Source organism: Aptenodytes patagonicus, chromosome 5 (genome assembly GCF_965638725.1).
Source record: "Aptenodytes patagonicus chromosome 5, bAptPat1.pri.cur, whole genome shotgun sequence".
NCBI lineage: Eukaryota > Metazoa > Chordata > Aves > Sphenisciformes > Spheniscidae > Aptenodytes > Aptenodytes patagonicus.
This window is the reverse complement of record NC_134953.1, coordinates 15,425,592-15,442,562: the sequence shown is the minus strand read 5'-3', so window position 1 is coordinate 15,442,562 and position 16,971 is coordinate 15,425,592. Positions and strand designations below refer to the sequence as shown.

General features: G+C 39.0%; 2 protein-coding genes across 5 annotated transcripts in view; one reads left to right on the top strand and one right to left on the bottom strand.

Annotated features, from left to right (window-relative positions):
• Positions 1-11,513, top strand: part of BLNK (B cell linker) — a 106,702-nt gene extending 95,189 nt beyond the window's left edge. For all 4 annotated transcript variants that reach the window (XM_076338811.1, XM_076338809.1, XM_076338810.1 and 1 more), the window contains 7 exons: positions 69-111; positions 904-982; positions 1,436-1,467; positions 4,492-4,571; positions 8,180-8,263; positions 9,281-9,436; positions 10,761-11,513. In XM_076338811.1, coding sequence (XP_076194926.1) covers positions 69-111; positions 904-982; positions 1,436-1,467; positions 4,492-4,571; positions 8,180-8,263; positions 9,281-9,436; positions 10,761-10,880 — 594 coding nt within the window. In that variant the 3' untranslated portion in view covers positions 10,881-11,513. The remainder of the gene's footprint in view (positions 1-68; positions 112-903; positions 983-1,435; positions 1,468-4,491; positions 4,572-8,179; positions 8,264-9,280; positions 9,437-10,760) is intronic.
• ZNF518A (zinc finger protein 518A) overlaps positions 1-16,971 on the bottom strand; it is a 47,533-nt gene that overhangs the window by 19,597 nt on the left and 10,965 nt on the right. The window lies entirely within an intron of this gene.

The window sequence follows — 16,971 nt, the reverse complement described above, 5'->3', positions numbered from 1 at the left end:
AAAAGATAAGCATTTGCTGTACAAGTGACATGCCATTTAATATTTGGTTTCCTTCTGTTTTATTGCAGAAACCGTGTTTACCTTCCAGAGAGACCTTAACTGCAAATGAAGGTAAACTATCTCCACTACGGTGGAAAAAGTTGACATTTATCAGAATTTAACTTTCTTTTTATTAAAAACATGAAACAAACACCACCACATTCAATTTATTCTAGGTTTTTGAAGGGGGTTTGGTTTTAGCAGTTTCAAACTGGATCCGGCCAGCCTTAGTTGCACTGAATATCATTGTTCTCTAAAAGCAGTCACAGTAAAACTATTGAGGTTACTGGCAGGGTAACGAACGACATAATGGACCAGCAATGTGCCATATAGTCCTCAAAGTGGAGAAGGGGGAAGGGAGACGAAGCACAAGCGCATCATTCTGAACGCTGCAAGAACCACCTCACACAGAGCCAACTCCTGGCAAGAGCCAGTCCCTCACACAGGCAGAAAACTCGTCTCGCCTCTGTGCAAGGCGGCAGCTCCTCCAGGCAAAAACTCAGCAGGAGCTGCTGTCTAACACAAGGGTAAGATGCAGCCAGCCAGCCGCACCTCCTCCGGCTGAGCTCTTGTAGGCAGCCTGCCCCAGCGTCCTCCCCTGTGTCACACAGCTCGCCTCTCAGAAGGCGAGTCTCCCACTGAGCTCCTGCAGGCATTCACAGCGCAGCTATTTGCCTAGAAATTTGGTGGTTTGCCACTAGTTAATAAAGAAAGCGGCAGGATGGCAAGCTGCCATGTAAAGAAAAAACCCAAAAGCTGTCATAATAAAAGAAACCCTCCTTTTCAACTACTGGGACTCTCTTATCTGGGACAATAGATTTCTGAAGAAGTCTTGACTCTACAATTTGTTTTCCCAAACTACAGAAAAACCTACAGCAGCAGAACGACGACGAGGTTCCAGCCAAGAGCTTCTGCTTCCACCTCTTCCAAGTGGTGCCCAAAAGTAAAATCCCTTTTCATCATCTTTTGAATATTTCAATGCAGCAGCTCCTACTGCTCGGTCTGAACACAGCTGTGAGAAGTTCAAAGGGGAGCACTGTTTTCTCTGTAGCCTTCTGTTGCTTTCTGAAAGTCATTTCTTGAAGCCTCACAGTAGCAAAAAATAAAACATGGCAAATGCATCCAAATATAGAACCACCACCAAAAAGCATGGGAGGATATAACCTCTAGTTAGGTGATGGAGATTTAAACCAGATGTTTAAATTCCTAATTGTCAGTACTAGCGGGATATGATTTTTTTTTTTAAACACCTGTATCTGGCCCTTATTTCTCAATGGACAAATGGGTGTGATGGAACACATTCTACCACTGCATGCTTCAAATACACAATTTTAATATTTTCAGAACTGGCTATATCTCCTCAGACCTTTCTGTAATCTCTTGATATTTATTTCAGGCCTTTGCTCCAAAAGTCCTCAATTCTGCCAAGTAAGTATAATTCAGATTTTGAATTAAAATGTGATTAACTTGTAATTTCAAATTAATCTTTGAATTAAGATTATTTCAAGATGCCATGCGTATTCATTAGTTTGGAATTAACTTTTGTCTCTGTAATGCATACAAAGAGGAGATCAAGTATCCAGGGGCTTAGCTCAGCTAGTAAATTAAGGGAGTATGTGAGGGTTATTGTATAAATTGATGGAAATTGGGTGCTTCACTCCCATTTGTGACTACTGGAAATTTCTACCAAAGGCAGTTTGGGTCAGTTCCCATCATAATAAAGATTCCATCAGTCTTCCTTCCCATGGAAGAACCCTAAATATGACATTTCTGGGCTGTTCCAGGCTTCTGTTGCCTAGAAGCCAGACAGGTTATTAGTGCATCCAGCAATTTATTCTTTCTTTATGGGGAGGGGAAGAAGGTATTTTTATAATGGCAAATGCTAAAGCTCTTCTGTAAGTAATATTTTCAAAGAGGGACTTTGTTTCAGTTCACAGTTAAAAACAAATTAGGTAATATGTATATAAACTCTCTTTGCACAGAAGTGTAAATTAGATCTAATATTTTTCTAGTCTCTTGTTAGCAGACATTTGTCTGACCTTCCTACAAGCCCTTTTCTGCACATATTTCAGTCTGAACATATCTTTCAGACTGTAAATGGATGATGAGAATTACACATAGGAATCTGCATGTGGTGTAGCTTAAACTTAGATGCTGTTATTAGTACTTCTCTCAATTTCCTGGAAATGTTTGCTTGATGTATGTTGCAATTATATCTCCTATGCTGTGGAAGTATAATAATGGTTCATATTCATACAATAGACTGATGCTCCCAAGTTTGTCTGCTCCTGTCGCACAACTGATGTGCTTCAACTTGTAGCATAAATTCTTACTAATCCCAAAAGTGTAACTATTCTTCAGGGTCATCTGGTGCTAAATGATGCTCTGATTAGTAAACTTTAACACACTCTTATTCTGTGCCAGGTCCAATAACAACTTAATCACAGATACCATTGGTCCCAATCACTAATGACCCTTCAGCATAAACTGCCATCTCTTCCTTGCCACTGTGGAAGCCTAGTGCTAACTTTCATCTTCTTCATAAAAAGTACTGATTTCCCATACGGCACAGTATCAAATGCTCTACTGAGGTCCAGATTAAGTACAGTACCATAATTCCCTCTTTGTAGAACTCTGTTATTTTATGAAAGGGCTATAACATTTTATCTACTTGGGTAAATTTCAGATTTTCTCTTGCTAGTTGTACCTTTACCTCCAGATCTTAATGTTCTTTCCATCAAATTCTCTCCTAGGGCCTTGTGTTCTGTGGAGTCAGACAAAAAGACCTGTAGTTGTTCAGGTCACTTTCTCCACTTTAAGTATAGCAATTATGTTTGGTATTCTTTAATCATATGGTACCACCCTAACTTGAAATTTATTTAAAATAATTGTTACCAGCCCTGTAATTTCATGTGCCAGTTTTTAAAATTTCTGGGATAAAGATTATCTGGGCCCACCAGTTCAATTGTAGTAAGCTATTTGAGTTTTGCTTCCAATTTGGCTGTGGAAATTTCCATTTCTGTACCAGAACTACTATTGGTTTAGTACCTAGATTATTTTTAAAATCAATAAAATTCTTACTGCAGACAGCCCCATTTCTCTTTCCTTTTTACACAGCTAAGGAATCTCTTATTACTTACTTTCGTTTCCTTTTGTAAAGTCTAATTCAGGCTGAATTCTGGTAATTCTTACTTTATTCATACAACGTACTTTTCAGCTGTAGCTTTTGCAGCTGGTCAGTCAAAATTTGACAGAAAAACCAAAATTCTTAATATTGAATAGCCTTCATCAGGTGATTATTCATTCATTGAGAGCTGGAACTGCTCCTTACAATGTCTCCCCTGTACTTGGAATGCAGCTTCCAGACAGTTGCATCTTTACTACAAAAGAAGTTCTAAACCTACTTCACGCAGCCATCTTTGAGCTCTCCGGTCCAATTGAATTTTTTAATTCTGAGACACTGTATGACCTCCGCTGTAACATTCTTACCGCTTTCTGAAACCAAAATCTAAATCAGAATTATATTAGTGAAGATTTGATAAAGCAGTCTGCAAAGTATCATGTCAAGGAGTGCTAACAATCCTAGTAGCGCTTTTTTCCCCCAATAAGTAAAACAACCAGGAAATAAAACCTCCCATAATAACAGAATAAGTAACATCTTTCTGCAATCATCTTCTCTAGTATAATGATATTGATCTGTACCCAACTCTGATCACAAGTACCTATAGCAGACACGTGTACTATCTTTGACCAATATTCTATTTTACCAGAAGACAATTATCTATACTTATTTCCCATATTTCTATCATATCATTACTATGCAACACTACTCACTCATTTCCCTTCTAATTTCTTAAACTCTTTGACATCTGTATTTCAGCCCTAATAGCTATTTTCTACTATACTTTGTTATTACAATTATAATTAAGCTTCATAATCTTTTCTACTAGTTCTGCTTCTCTGATTAGCTGCCTAGACTTCTTGCACACATATACAAACACTTCAGTTGGACTAAATTAGTGAAAAATTATCTCTGAGCGACATTTGTTTTCCTGACTCCCTCACCTATATGACTACTTCTCACGCTGGACTGAGTGCTTTTTGTGTTGTGTTCCTGCGTTTTCTTTTATCTGTTGCTACACTGATTCACTTAGGTGGTGGTGGGGGGGTGGTTCTTGCATTTTAAGTCTAGCTCTGGCTATTAACCAAGTTGTTAACCAAACTGTTATTAATGAAACTGTTTCTCTCTTTAGAAGCAAGGCTCCTCTTTTGAGCAGGCACGTGTCCCAGGCACTTATATAGGGCCCATCCGTTTGCAGTAGATAGCTTTCCTGAGTGATACCAAAGGTCAAGTGTTTCCAGATCTTCCAAAGTCCTTGTAACAAATCAATCACTTACAGCATAACAAACATACTTTGAAAACTTATATATGTTGTTCTTTCTCTTTACTAGAAGTGCCAGAAGTTGCAAACCGTTCTCTGGGTACTTCCCCTCACAGCAGCATTTCATCTATTTCAAGTACTGCAGACCAGGTATAACATTAGCTAAATTCACATTACAGAAATCTTCTTATCCTTTACTTTAAAGCAGTATTTCCACCCCTATCCCCTTTCTAAATAAAAATCATACTCCTTTTGTGGAGGGCATCCATGTCCCCTTTTGCAGTGAAGATTCTGTAGCACAAATAATCCGAATGTTAGCTTTCATACGAAAAATGCTTAGAACATATAGCATAGGAGAGCTTTAACAAACTGTAGAAAAATATGTACATAGCATTATACCAAACCTTGGCACTCTACCAGTCACTTTAAACAAAAGCCAAAAAAGCTTCTTAGTTTCAGGTCTTCCTGGCTCCCCAGTTCATAACACTTCGACATCATTTGAAACAAGGAAATCTGTGGTGATGTACTTAAGTCTAGTCTTTGATATAGATGGCTACAAAGAGTTTTTAATTGCCTACTCCTTTCTAATTTATAGTTGTATATACTGTGTCCTGAAAAAAAAAAAAATATGCCAAGCAGTTACAGTGGAGCCATCTGCAGCTATTAGCGTTAGCCTGCACTGACGTGATGTGCTAAGAAATCCCAGAAATTTGTAGAAGGAAACAGGGATGCTCTGCTGACTGGCCCAACACAGCAGGATGCAGGGGGTAGAATCACTTTTAAGAACGCTGCCCCATTTATTGCGGTTTGGGGTGTCAGCAAAATTTTAAGAACCAAGAAGAAAGTCACTGCTGCCCCTCTCAGAGGACACTGTGATGCCTTCCCCTGCACGTTTTAGTCTCTCCCAAGTCCTACTCCTTTCTGTTCCTTTAAACAGACCCCTTCTCATTACAGTTAATGCTGTCAGTTTTACGACAAATTCTTTTTTCTGTTTTGTTGCAACATTAAGCTTTGAATAATCTAAGCAAATGCAAAGTTATTTTCATTTCAGTGCTATTCCACTTACTCTCATTTTGGATGAAGGGAGACTACAAAATGCAGGAAGCCATTCTTATTAGCCTAGTAGTCACAAACAAGGTAAAAATAGTTCTGTTGAGTGCAAGACAAAGGCACTATTATGCAGAGCCAATAACATTAAATGTTCTAAAGCCTGACATGACAAAGATAATACAACAGTGAAGAACACAAAGGACTTGAAGTTCTGGAAAAATTTTAAGTGTGTCATACTGGATATTTATTATATAAAAAAAAAAAAAAAAAAATTGCTTTCAAATAAGCAATCCAGCAGACACTAAATAAACAGCTTGTAGCAATTACATTTGCAGCTTTTATGTAACAGCCATGGGCAAAACCAGAACTAATAAAAAATCCATTTTGGTTAAAAAAATATATATATATTAACTGTTAGTTAGTGTTATTTTCCCACCAATTGTGTACAGTGGTATCATCTGCTGTAGCATCCTGCACAATACAGGTGCTCGCAGACATGATTCATGCCCATAAGGTTCATTATTTGCTTGGTTCCCTCCCAAACTTTGGCAGCAGCTCTCTGCTTCCAGATTAAAAGCCACAGATAGTGCTAGAAGAAAGGTCTGGGGGCACTTGAGTCCTTGTTCTGTTGAACAAAGGTTGGTTTACTGGACTCATTCTCCAAGTGGCTGAGTACCTTGCATACTTTCAATTCCTTTCATCCTATCTTTTTTCCAATGAATAGCGTGGCTGGAGAAATACATGGAAGAACTTTGGAGGTAAAGTTATATGTTATGGCTTGAGCCAATCCAAGAATTTAGTGCAATGCCCCCAAAATGCAGGCTCTGCTCTCTCCTCGCTGTCAACTCCCCTGCCAGCTACAGGCTTCTCTGGTGTTCCTCTGATCCTGCAGTGGGCTGAGCCAACTCATTAAACTCACAGAAAACCAACCTGGCATTCAAACACAAAACAAGACAAAAGAAAAAAAGGTAACAAATTTTTTTTCTGCGAGATTACTAAAGTGAATTATCTCCCCGTGGGATCAGATGAGCAACAAAATGAGCACAGGGGATAAGCCAAGACATTCCCTTTTTGGCAGCGATAAGCCAGCTAGACCAGCTCAGCCATAATGTGCAACTTCATCTTTAATCTGTTTTGTACAGAGGTGACAAAGCTTGTGTGAAAACGAATTCTATCATTAAGCTTGTTACTGTACTGAGCAAAACTGTTCAAATGACCGGGAAGATTAATACCCAGAAGTATTTGTTAGGAAGTACTCTCAGCACTATTTCTATAGCCTCTCCACTCACTTGAGTTAGCTTTTGCATCAACCTCCTCAGCAAGAGCTCACTTTTTGTGATTGCTGGTTTTATAACCTGCTAGTTAATCTTCTAGCTATTGAAGTCTGATAATGCATAGGTCTCATGTTGCTTCTAATCCCTCATCCTGTCCTTCCCCTGAGTATCATTTCTTTTCATGCTTCTCTAAAATCCCCCATACCTTTCCCCTAACTCCACTCCTGTTCCCAAATGTACACTTAATCCTGCATGATATTACTACCCAGTTTTCTACCACTTCTTCTCTTAATCAAATTATAATCTTGTACCACTCACTCCCAACTGGCCTCACATCTTTTTTCATCTTTGCACTTCCTTTGCTGTAAGAGCTTGTATCTTCTAAAACAGAATCCACCTATCTTTAGGGTGCCAATTTTTCTACCTTGTATCTTCAGGTCTGCACCTATGCCCCCATCCGTGAAGTCCTTTGTCCCATGTTTTCCACTGGAAGAACAGGTTAAGTTCATTTACTGTACAGAACACTGCAAGCATTTAACAGAATGGAGAGAAGAAGGATGATCTTGGTGAGGTGTTCACAGGGAATAACATGCAGAAATGAGGCACCCAAGAGATACCTTATAAAATATAAGCCGCTCTTGTATTCTGTCACAGATTTAATCCTTCTCCGCAGTAAACATGGTTTTGTGCCTTTTAGATGAGAGCACTGTTTCAAATGTAAGGATATATTCAGACTCAATCCAACAGAGAACCGGAACTGAATACATATCTCATGTCTCAGGTGAAAGCACTGGGGGCTGAACTGCTGTATTAGTAGAGGAAAGACATTAATTATTCCTCTGTTTTGTGGGACTCTATCCATTTGTTGTTACTTAATAACAACAAAAAGCAAAAGATGCACTTATCCAATCTCCGTGCTATCCAGATGGAGGCAATCGTGATCATGTTCACAAATAGCATTAAGTATATGGGAAACTTCATTCCCAAAGCTTAGATGCCTACCAAATCTGGACATTTCATTGGCTAGCCCACAGCTGAGCAGCATTTAAATTGTTAATGGTCAATTTATTCCTCAACATTTCCTGGATATCCTCTTTAAAGTCTACTAGAATAGCTTCCTGCTTTAAAATGCCAAACTATCCTCCAGTTGAACCTGGCTACTTTCCTCAGGGTATCCTTCTGTCTTCTGTCATGTATCAGCCTTCTATCACGCATCTGTTACCACTGTTTTGACACACTAGTTTTTCTTTGTCCTACCTCTATCCAACAAAAACAGTGAGCTCCTGGCAAAGAATTTTCTAAATTCTGTTTTCTAAAGTGTTCTGCATTTGAGTTCTTCACATCTGTCATTATTTAGTAGTAACTCCCCTACAGGCCATATTCTTTATTATCATCATTATTATTTTACAGGTGAAACTGTTTCTTTCTTTCTAGGATGCTGGTGTTCATAGTAAAGCATGGTATGCTGCTACCTGTGATAGGAAAACAGCAGAAGATGCATTGTACCGATTAAACAAGGTAGGTCACTTTTAAAGAATGTCTATTTTATGAAAAAACTTCAAATAAAAAAAATCAAAAGACAACCAGAAATATTCTAAGAACATCAGTTGTATTCTGAACAGCTCAGAATACTGTGCCATGCAAATACTGTCAAACATGAAATTATTGTGGTGAAACTATTTAACTACGGTTTCCATCCCAAGACAAAGTTGCATTAGTGTAACTCAAAGACTGGTGCACTGCAGAGAAAGCTATTAGACCAGAGAGCTGAGGAAGACCTGATAGCTCACGTACATCCATTAAAATGGAAGGCAAAGCCTCATGACTTTTAAATGGTCTCCACCACTGTCCAGTGGCTCATGAAAAAACAGCTACTGTTTGGAAAGGCCGATGCTGCTATGCATTTTGAAATAGCAACACTATGCATTTAGGTATTTGGAGAATTTGAGTTCTCTCAACTATTCTGTGTACAAAAGCTAGCGTCACAGAAGGGAATAGTAACATGTGGAGTTGCATCCACAGCATCAGGTACATTTCCACTCTTGCCGAACTCCACAAAGCATGATAAAAGGGCAGAGCACTGGGGTTATCACCAGTGTAGGCTACTGCTAGCTAGTGAGCACTGGGCTACATTGTCAGTAGCTGTAGGTGCTCGTTTTTATCAGAGTGCTTTTTACAGCTCTGGAGAAACTATCTCCACCTCTCACTGCGTTCTTGCCTACCTTCTGCCACTCATAGTAACTTCATTTCCTAATAATCTGTAGACCTCAACAGGCTGCTGCCACTGTGTGTTTATTTCTTCTTTCTCTCTCTGGTTGAGAGAGAGCAGGCGGCAGCAAAGATGACTCTTAAATGACACCTCTGTAAGCTACTGTTAGATAGCAGGAACACATGCTACTTCTTATCTCCTGCTGTACGCTTTTTCTAATGGGAGAAAAGGGTGTAATGCTAATATAGGTGAAAATATTAAGCTAGCACCAAACTAAGTTGTTGGAAAAAATAAGCTGAATACACTTACTACTTTTCTCTCTTTAGGATGGATCTTTTCTAATAAGAAAGAGTTCTGGACAGGATTCACGGCAACCATACACACTGGTTGTGTTTTACAACAGAAGAGTATACAACATTCCTATACGATTTATTGAATCAACAAGACAATATGCACTGGGCAGAGAAAAAACTGGTGAAGAGGTGAGATGATGGCGGGGGGGGGTCCTAACAGTTTTCAGTTATATACGTTTAATAAGCAACGATTAAGATATATTGCACTATGACCAAAAGGATTCTTCATGTATCGAGATTAAGGTATACCCTATATAATTACTGATTTATCAAGCTAGAGAAACCAGTGTAACATCAGCTCCTGCATACTGTGAGTAATTAAAATCACAGATCAAGTTTAAAACATAATCATAGAACTGTTTTGAAAAGTTATCAGGATCAGAGCAGCAGCTGCTTAGATAAGTTCTCCAGCTGTTTATAGTCCTCCATTCACCTTCTACCTAAGACTCTAGTTAAAGTTTCTTGGAAAATCATAAAGGAAGAACAGCCATGCTCAGGGAAAAAAAAAAAAAAAAAAAAAAACAACCAAAAAAACCCAAAACCAAAACCACGACTCTATCAAAAATGAGAATGACAGTACTTTTAATCCTATTTTCACATAAAGAAAATGTTAAACTCTCGTTCTGGAGTGCAAAAATCACTGGTTGGCTATTATACCACACAGATAATTACTCTGACAGCAAAACAGAAACTTGGAACCCAAATACCAATAAAAACGGTTTGTTATCGCTGCATAGAGTAGGCTTTTCAGGGATGTGAAAGTAGGCTTGCCTTAGCCTAATTATCTGCCTCCCAGGCAATGGTTTTGAGGTTACAGAATAAATAATAGCCTCGAGCTCATCTGGCCTTCAACAAAGGGTCAAAAATGACCTCAGGAGAAAAAAAGAAAGATAGTCCAAAATCTGTATTTGACCAAAAGGAAAAGCAACAGACCTAGCAGATTCTGGATATTAATTTACAGTGACAAACATTAAAATTGCATAACTAAAACAGTTCTCATTGGCTGTCTGTACCATATTATTCCTGGAGATCACCTTCCCTCTAACTGAGGTGGCTGAACCAGAGATGAAGCAGCTTCCAAACTGCCACAGTCTGCAGCCTGGTATATACTAAGGTAAACTGAAAGCAGTGTCATTTTAATATGCCGTGTAACAACCTCTGTGGTTCAGTTTGTGCAGGTGGCAATCACAAATGGAAAGGAGCATGAGATGAGACAGCTAGTGGCCATAGTATCTTCTGTTGTCCAAATTTAATCTGTTTATGACTAGAATCAGGACTAGGAGCAGGATCAGTGCTCTTACTAAAAGGCAGAGCATCTCACTTGGTAACAGTCATAGCTCCACTCTCTTCAATGGTGGGAGAAGCAAAGAGAAAAAGATGATGCAGCGATTACTGTCAATATTAGAGCATTAAAGGAAGCCAGCACTAATTAATTTTTGTTTTCTTTATCCAGCGCTTTGACAGTGTTGCTGAAATAGTAGAGAATCATCAGCACACCTCCCTGGTTCTAATTGACAGTCAAAACAACACGAAAGACTCCACGAAACTGAAACACATTGTAAGAGTTTCTTAATCAAACCGAACTGCTAACATGAAGACTTTTGTAATCATTTCTTCCAACATCCCAAAACATGTGGATCAGGTATTAAAAGAAGAAAATCCAAAATGATGGAAAATACTCTTTAAGAGCACCTAGTAAGTGATGCAGTTCATAAACTTCAACCCCATGTCACTTTTGTTGGAAAAGCACTTGTATTTAACACAAGAAGCCAAAGCAGATATACTTTCGTCTGTGATTCCCATCTGTGACAACGTGGGTATTCAAAGTCACGTGAAGAACAACTGCATGCCACAGCCTGGTCCTTTGACTGCTATTTAAATATAGATTTCCTGTAAGACATTCTCACTTTAAAAATGAGAATACCCACAGTGATCTACTCTTTCCATTTGTTATATTTACCACAGATCACTGCTTTCAGCAATTTCTTTGTAAAGCTCCAGAAGTTAGAGCAACTCAACCTAATGTACCACTGTGTACAAGCTGAAAATAGGACTGTACTTCATGTGATTAGTGGCAATAAAGCTGTCTGAATGTTTTAGATTAATGGACATGTGTTGTCCTTTTCCTTGGCTTTACTCTGTTTCATTAATATTTTTGTTTGTATTTTCAAATGTGCAAATAAAATTTAAAATACTGTAAAGTCAATAGTGTATGGAAGCATTGCTGGATCGCATTTCTTAGCATCCTTACAGCAAGACAGCATCAATTCACTGTCATTGATGTTTTAACGTATATATTTGTATGTGCTCCTTTGCAAGTTCTGTTGTTAACGAAAACTATCACTCTCTACAGCTTTAGCATATATATAGCTCTCAAATCTTTTGTCTTCAAATTGCCTACTGTTGGTGACCCAAGCACACTGCTTCATTGCTAAACCAACTACCCACTCAATTCTTGCAGAATTACTGTTTACAGACACACATCAAAAAAAAAAAAACCCTTTTTTTTTTTCAAGCCTGTTCTATCACAGTAGTTTACTTGTATTATTGTGAACAAAGTAATTTCCACAAATGTTAAAGTGGTGAAAATTAAATTGATGAATGTATAAATTGCACCAATGAAAAACTTTTAGGAACAGTTGTTAATTAGTTCTAGAGGTGTTTGACTTCACTGGACCTGAAAACTCATCCATCTTAAAGGTATTTTTTCCAAAACTGACACTCTATACACACCTGCTTTGTTCTTTTTGTTCCAGATTAGGCAGTGTTCTCTAGGACTATCTGCAAGGCATTTAAGGCAAGATTTGGCCAAGACTTGCAAAGTCTCAGCAAGTCACTTAGAGCTATGTTGTAGCTGTATTCTGCAACTACTTCTTTGTGGTTTTGATCAATTACTTCTACAAGTAATACACCCGTCTTCTAGAAAGAACTGCTTACTGGTATGTTCAGCACATGGCTAGCTACCTTGCTGCGTCTCAGTTTCTTCCCTCTGCAACACAGATAATACTCACGCCAGACGTGAAGCAAATGAGACAATGGCAAGTAAGAATGCATACAGGCTTTACACAAGTCTGCCTGTGACAGAAGCTGTTCACAGTACTACATAAATGCTATGTTTAGTATGTTGTTCAGTTGGTATTAATTAGTATTGTACTAATACTATGCTTAGTACTAGTGTGATGTTTAGAACATCAGGATTGCCAAGTCAAGGCCTCAAAATTAACAAGTCATTAGTCTCTGCAAGCTTAATTTACTCCTATATGTGTACTCTGATATTATTTAGTTACATGAAACATCACTTAGGTTACTATTTCAAGCAGTACTCACAATGGAAAATACTAAAAAAGCAGCCATTCAATATTTAGCTTTCTTTGCATTCATGTAGAATCCTTGCCTTATTCACTCATGTACTGCACGGTATTTAAACTTCGTTCTTAACACAACTGTCTGTTTCTTGTTAACCTTTATATGTTGCTCCTCGCAAAAGTGTCTAGGTTCTTCAAACATTTCTTTCTGAGTTAAATGTGTAGTATCACCATCATTCTAGAACTGGGGAAGAAAAAGCCATGAAAAAGTGAAACTCAAGTGTAGCTATAGGCTTCCACGTGAGAGACTAAGTATCATTTTTTTTAAGGTAATTAGCAATACTGAGCCCTTTCAATACTCAAAGTGCTGCTGCTCCTGCTCCTCAGCTCTAAGTGCTCGGCATTACATGTAACTTTGTGGCTCATCTACAAGTAACAAATATGCTCTAGATAAACATTCAGCTACTTCATCCCCAAACTCTTCTTTTCTTTTTAGCTGTGTTCTACATCATTACAGGGGTACCGTACAGTTTCAACAACAAAATGAGGCAGGGATTTCATAGAATCATTTAGGTTGGAAAAGACCTTTAAGATCATCAAGTCCAACTGTTAACCTAGCACTGCCAAGTCCACCACTAAACCACGTCCCCAAGCACCACATCTACACATCTTTTAAATACCTCCAGGGATGGGGACTCAACCACTTCCCTGGGCAGGCTGTTCCAATGCTTGACAACCCTTTCGGTGAAGAAACTTTTCCTAATGTCCAATCTAAACCTCCCCTGGTGCAACTTGAGGCCATTTCCTCTCATCCTGTCGCTTGTTCCTTGGGAGAAGAGACCAACACCCACCTCACTACAACCTCCTTTCAGGTAGTTGTAGAGAGCGATGAGGTCTCCCCTCAGCCTCCTTTTCTCCAGGCTAAACAACCCCAGTTCTCTCAGCTGCTCCTCATAAGACTTGTGCTCCAGACCCTTCACCAGCCTCATTGCCCTTCTCTGGACACGCTCCAGCACCTCAACATCCTTCTTGTAGTGAGGGGCCCAAAACTGAACACAGTATTCGAGGTGCGGCCTCACCAGTGCCAAGTACAGGGGGACAATCACTTCACTAGTCCTGCTGGCCACACAATTTCTGATACAAGCCAAGATGCCATTGGCCTTCTTGGCCACCTGGGCACACTGCTGGCTCATGTTCAGCTGGCTGTCAACCAGCACCCCCAGGTCCTTTTCCGACAGGCAGCTTTCCAGCCACTCTTCCCCAAGCCTGTAGTGCTGCATGGGGTTGTTGTGACCCAAGTGCAGGACCCAGCACTTGGCCTTGTTGAACCTCATACAATTGGCCTCAGCCCATTGATCCAGCCTGTCCAGATCCCTCTGATAAGCAACACTACCTTCCACAAAATAATCCATTCATCCTGAGATGAGAACACCCCAGGCACAAAATAAGGCTCTGGCGGGAAAGGAACACAAACACACCAGTATGTGATCACCTATTTTACTACACTCACAGTTTTATACAGGAAGCAGACTAGTTAATCTGCTTTCCATATCCAAGCTAGATCTTTTATAGCTTGGGCAGACTGTGGCATAGACGTATTTTGAAACACAATTTTAGCTGGAGAAGAGAAAGATTTGAGCAAAGGAAAATACAAGCTTGCATTTTGTAAGGATATAAAACGAATTAGCACTCAGGATGTATCATGCTATGTTAAAAATCCTGACACTATTGATTCAGCAGCCAATACAGAATCTAAGAAATGGTAACTTGGTGCAACCTTATACCTGAAACTTTATCTTACAACTGTTGCAGTGCCAGCAGCTGCCACTAGTTAATGCTGTCAGGTGTTTCCACCAAGTAGCAGGTATGTCAAGTCTGACCTCTGACAGACATAGCAACACACCTCTCCCCCCATATTTCTTTGATATTGTTAGCTAATTTGTCATCCATATAATTGTCATTAACTGAATAGCTGGGGGGGGGGGGGGGGGGAAAGACGACCTAAAACTAGAACTAAAAAATTGACTTTAAAATGAAGTAAATTTTTTGTCTGAGAACTCAGGGCAAAGTATCATATTTACTAATGTACAACAGAGCGGAAGTGTTGTCTGCCTACCTGATACAGAAAGGAGAGTACAATGAGTACTGCAAATCATTCCTGACAATGTTGTTCCATGAAAGGAGTAAGAACTTGCATTCTCAAAAATCCAAGTGTTCAGACATGCAAGTTACAAAACTACATTCCTCCTTCAATCTAAACCACCAGCAGCAGGCAGAGGTTCTTAGGAAGTGTTGTAAAAAAAAAGGTCTCACATGACAACAGCCCTGGAACAAGCATTGAACACAAGTTTTTTGTTAAAACATTGGAATTACTGAGGAAGAGAAACCATGACTTACTAATTAATAAACATCTTGCAAAGAATACAGAACAGGATAGATTTTAGGCCTCTTTAAGGCCACTTTACACAAACACATGAACACTGTCCAAATAAGGCTTAGGCCAAGTATATATTTACAAAACATCTTCTCAGAGGAAAAACACTTGTGGACCCTGCTCTTGCACCTATTTCTGTATGTCACAAAATACTATAACCAGGTTAAGGTTTTCTTATCTTGCTACATGCGCAATGTTACAAGCTATCTTAAACTGTTATGGTTGCAAAGTCAAGCACTCAAAATCAAGACACTCTTCAAATCAGGTTACCTGTGCAACCTTAATTTGTCACTCAGATATATCCATTACAATGCAAGTATTAAATATACGATCATTGACTATTTTTCCATGTGGCTTTATATATTTCACTTGGTTTACATGATACTTCAGGGATAAATCGTAGCTGTGTAATGAAAGACTGTTGTTTGTAGGATATTTGTAAGATACCTTTCCCATTTACTGAAGATGTTGAGAAATGCGCAAACAAACATTGCAGGCGTCAGCCAGTAAAAAGGTAGCCTCATATTGTTAAAGCAGTTGAACATGTCATTGAAGAACTGTATATTGTCCTTGCACCTTCCACTGCACTGTCCACTGTGAGGCTGGTCAGATTGCTTAAGCCAAACTTTTTCCTGATGGTCATTAACTGTGATCTTAATTTCGTGGAAGTCTCACTTAAGATTCCTTGAAATCTGATCTGCAGAATTGCCAAACTCTTAGGACTTCAAACAAAGCATTATGGAAAAGCTCGTGAGAAAAAAAGAATTATATATTCAGAACAGTACTTGAGCAATATGCACTAAATAATACAAGGACATAATTGAGGGTGGGAAAACAAAATACTAAATCACTGCTCAAGAGGGAGCAACAGTTCTCTGCACTGAATGAGATGGATGCCCATGGACAGTGACACATGGCAACGAATTAAGATCATATAAAGCAACCTTATTTCAACATTTCCTAGCTTTACAATGTTCTTTTTCACAGTATTGTTTAAGGTTACCCAATTCATAGGAAAACAAGCTGGAGGGAAAAAAATTCCAATGACAGTTGTCACTCTCATGATTCATCAATCTAGAGAAAACCACGTAACTCTACAGCAGAACTTCCACCTCAATGCTAAGTAACTGTTAACAAAAATTGGTCATCCTCGGTGAAGTTGCACCAAGTAGGTTTTAGCAACAAACTTCACATGTATTTCTGCCAAAGGCAGCAATGGCAATGTCCAGAAGTCAGGGGTTCAATTTCAGGGTTTATAGGAGAGCAAGCTGAGGCAACCAATAGATCCTTCCAGTCAAAAAAGCTCAACACATTTTTGTCCTTTCCTAATGCTGTTTCTTTCTAACGTACTTCCTCACCACTACACTAGTCTTCTCAAAGTTCCTAGCCAAATTCACGTCAGAGCTCAAGCCCACTGCGCAGCACAAAATGATCAGATTTTGATACAGAACACACACCAACTGTACATTAATTCACCCAAACTATGCTGCCTTGACTGTCTCAGGTACTTCAGGTGACTCCCATACATAACTCACTAGCTACAAGGCTAGTGTGCATCTTCCTGCCAACAGACACATCAAGAAAAAAAAATGTATCTAGCTACTGAAGTAATTTTTTTTCTAATCATTTTCATTATAACGCTTTTTAAAACATAAGTCGAATTCTGTTACCAGTGACATCCATAAAAGACTTCTAATTGTTTCATTCGTAGCAAGTCAATCTTCACTTGCACCTTATGGAAATAGTCACAGAGAACTACCCCTGGGCTTGCATACAATCTAAAACCTCAGAGATTTAAATGCCCCAGTCCTCTCCAAGTCCAGTGTTCAACTTTGACAGTTTTTCCACCAGTACTTTGGGAAGCTGACTGACACATCTAAGATGTAATCTTCCAGTACTTGGGCAAAAGATGCCATATGGTAAGG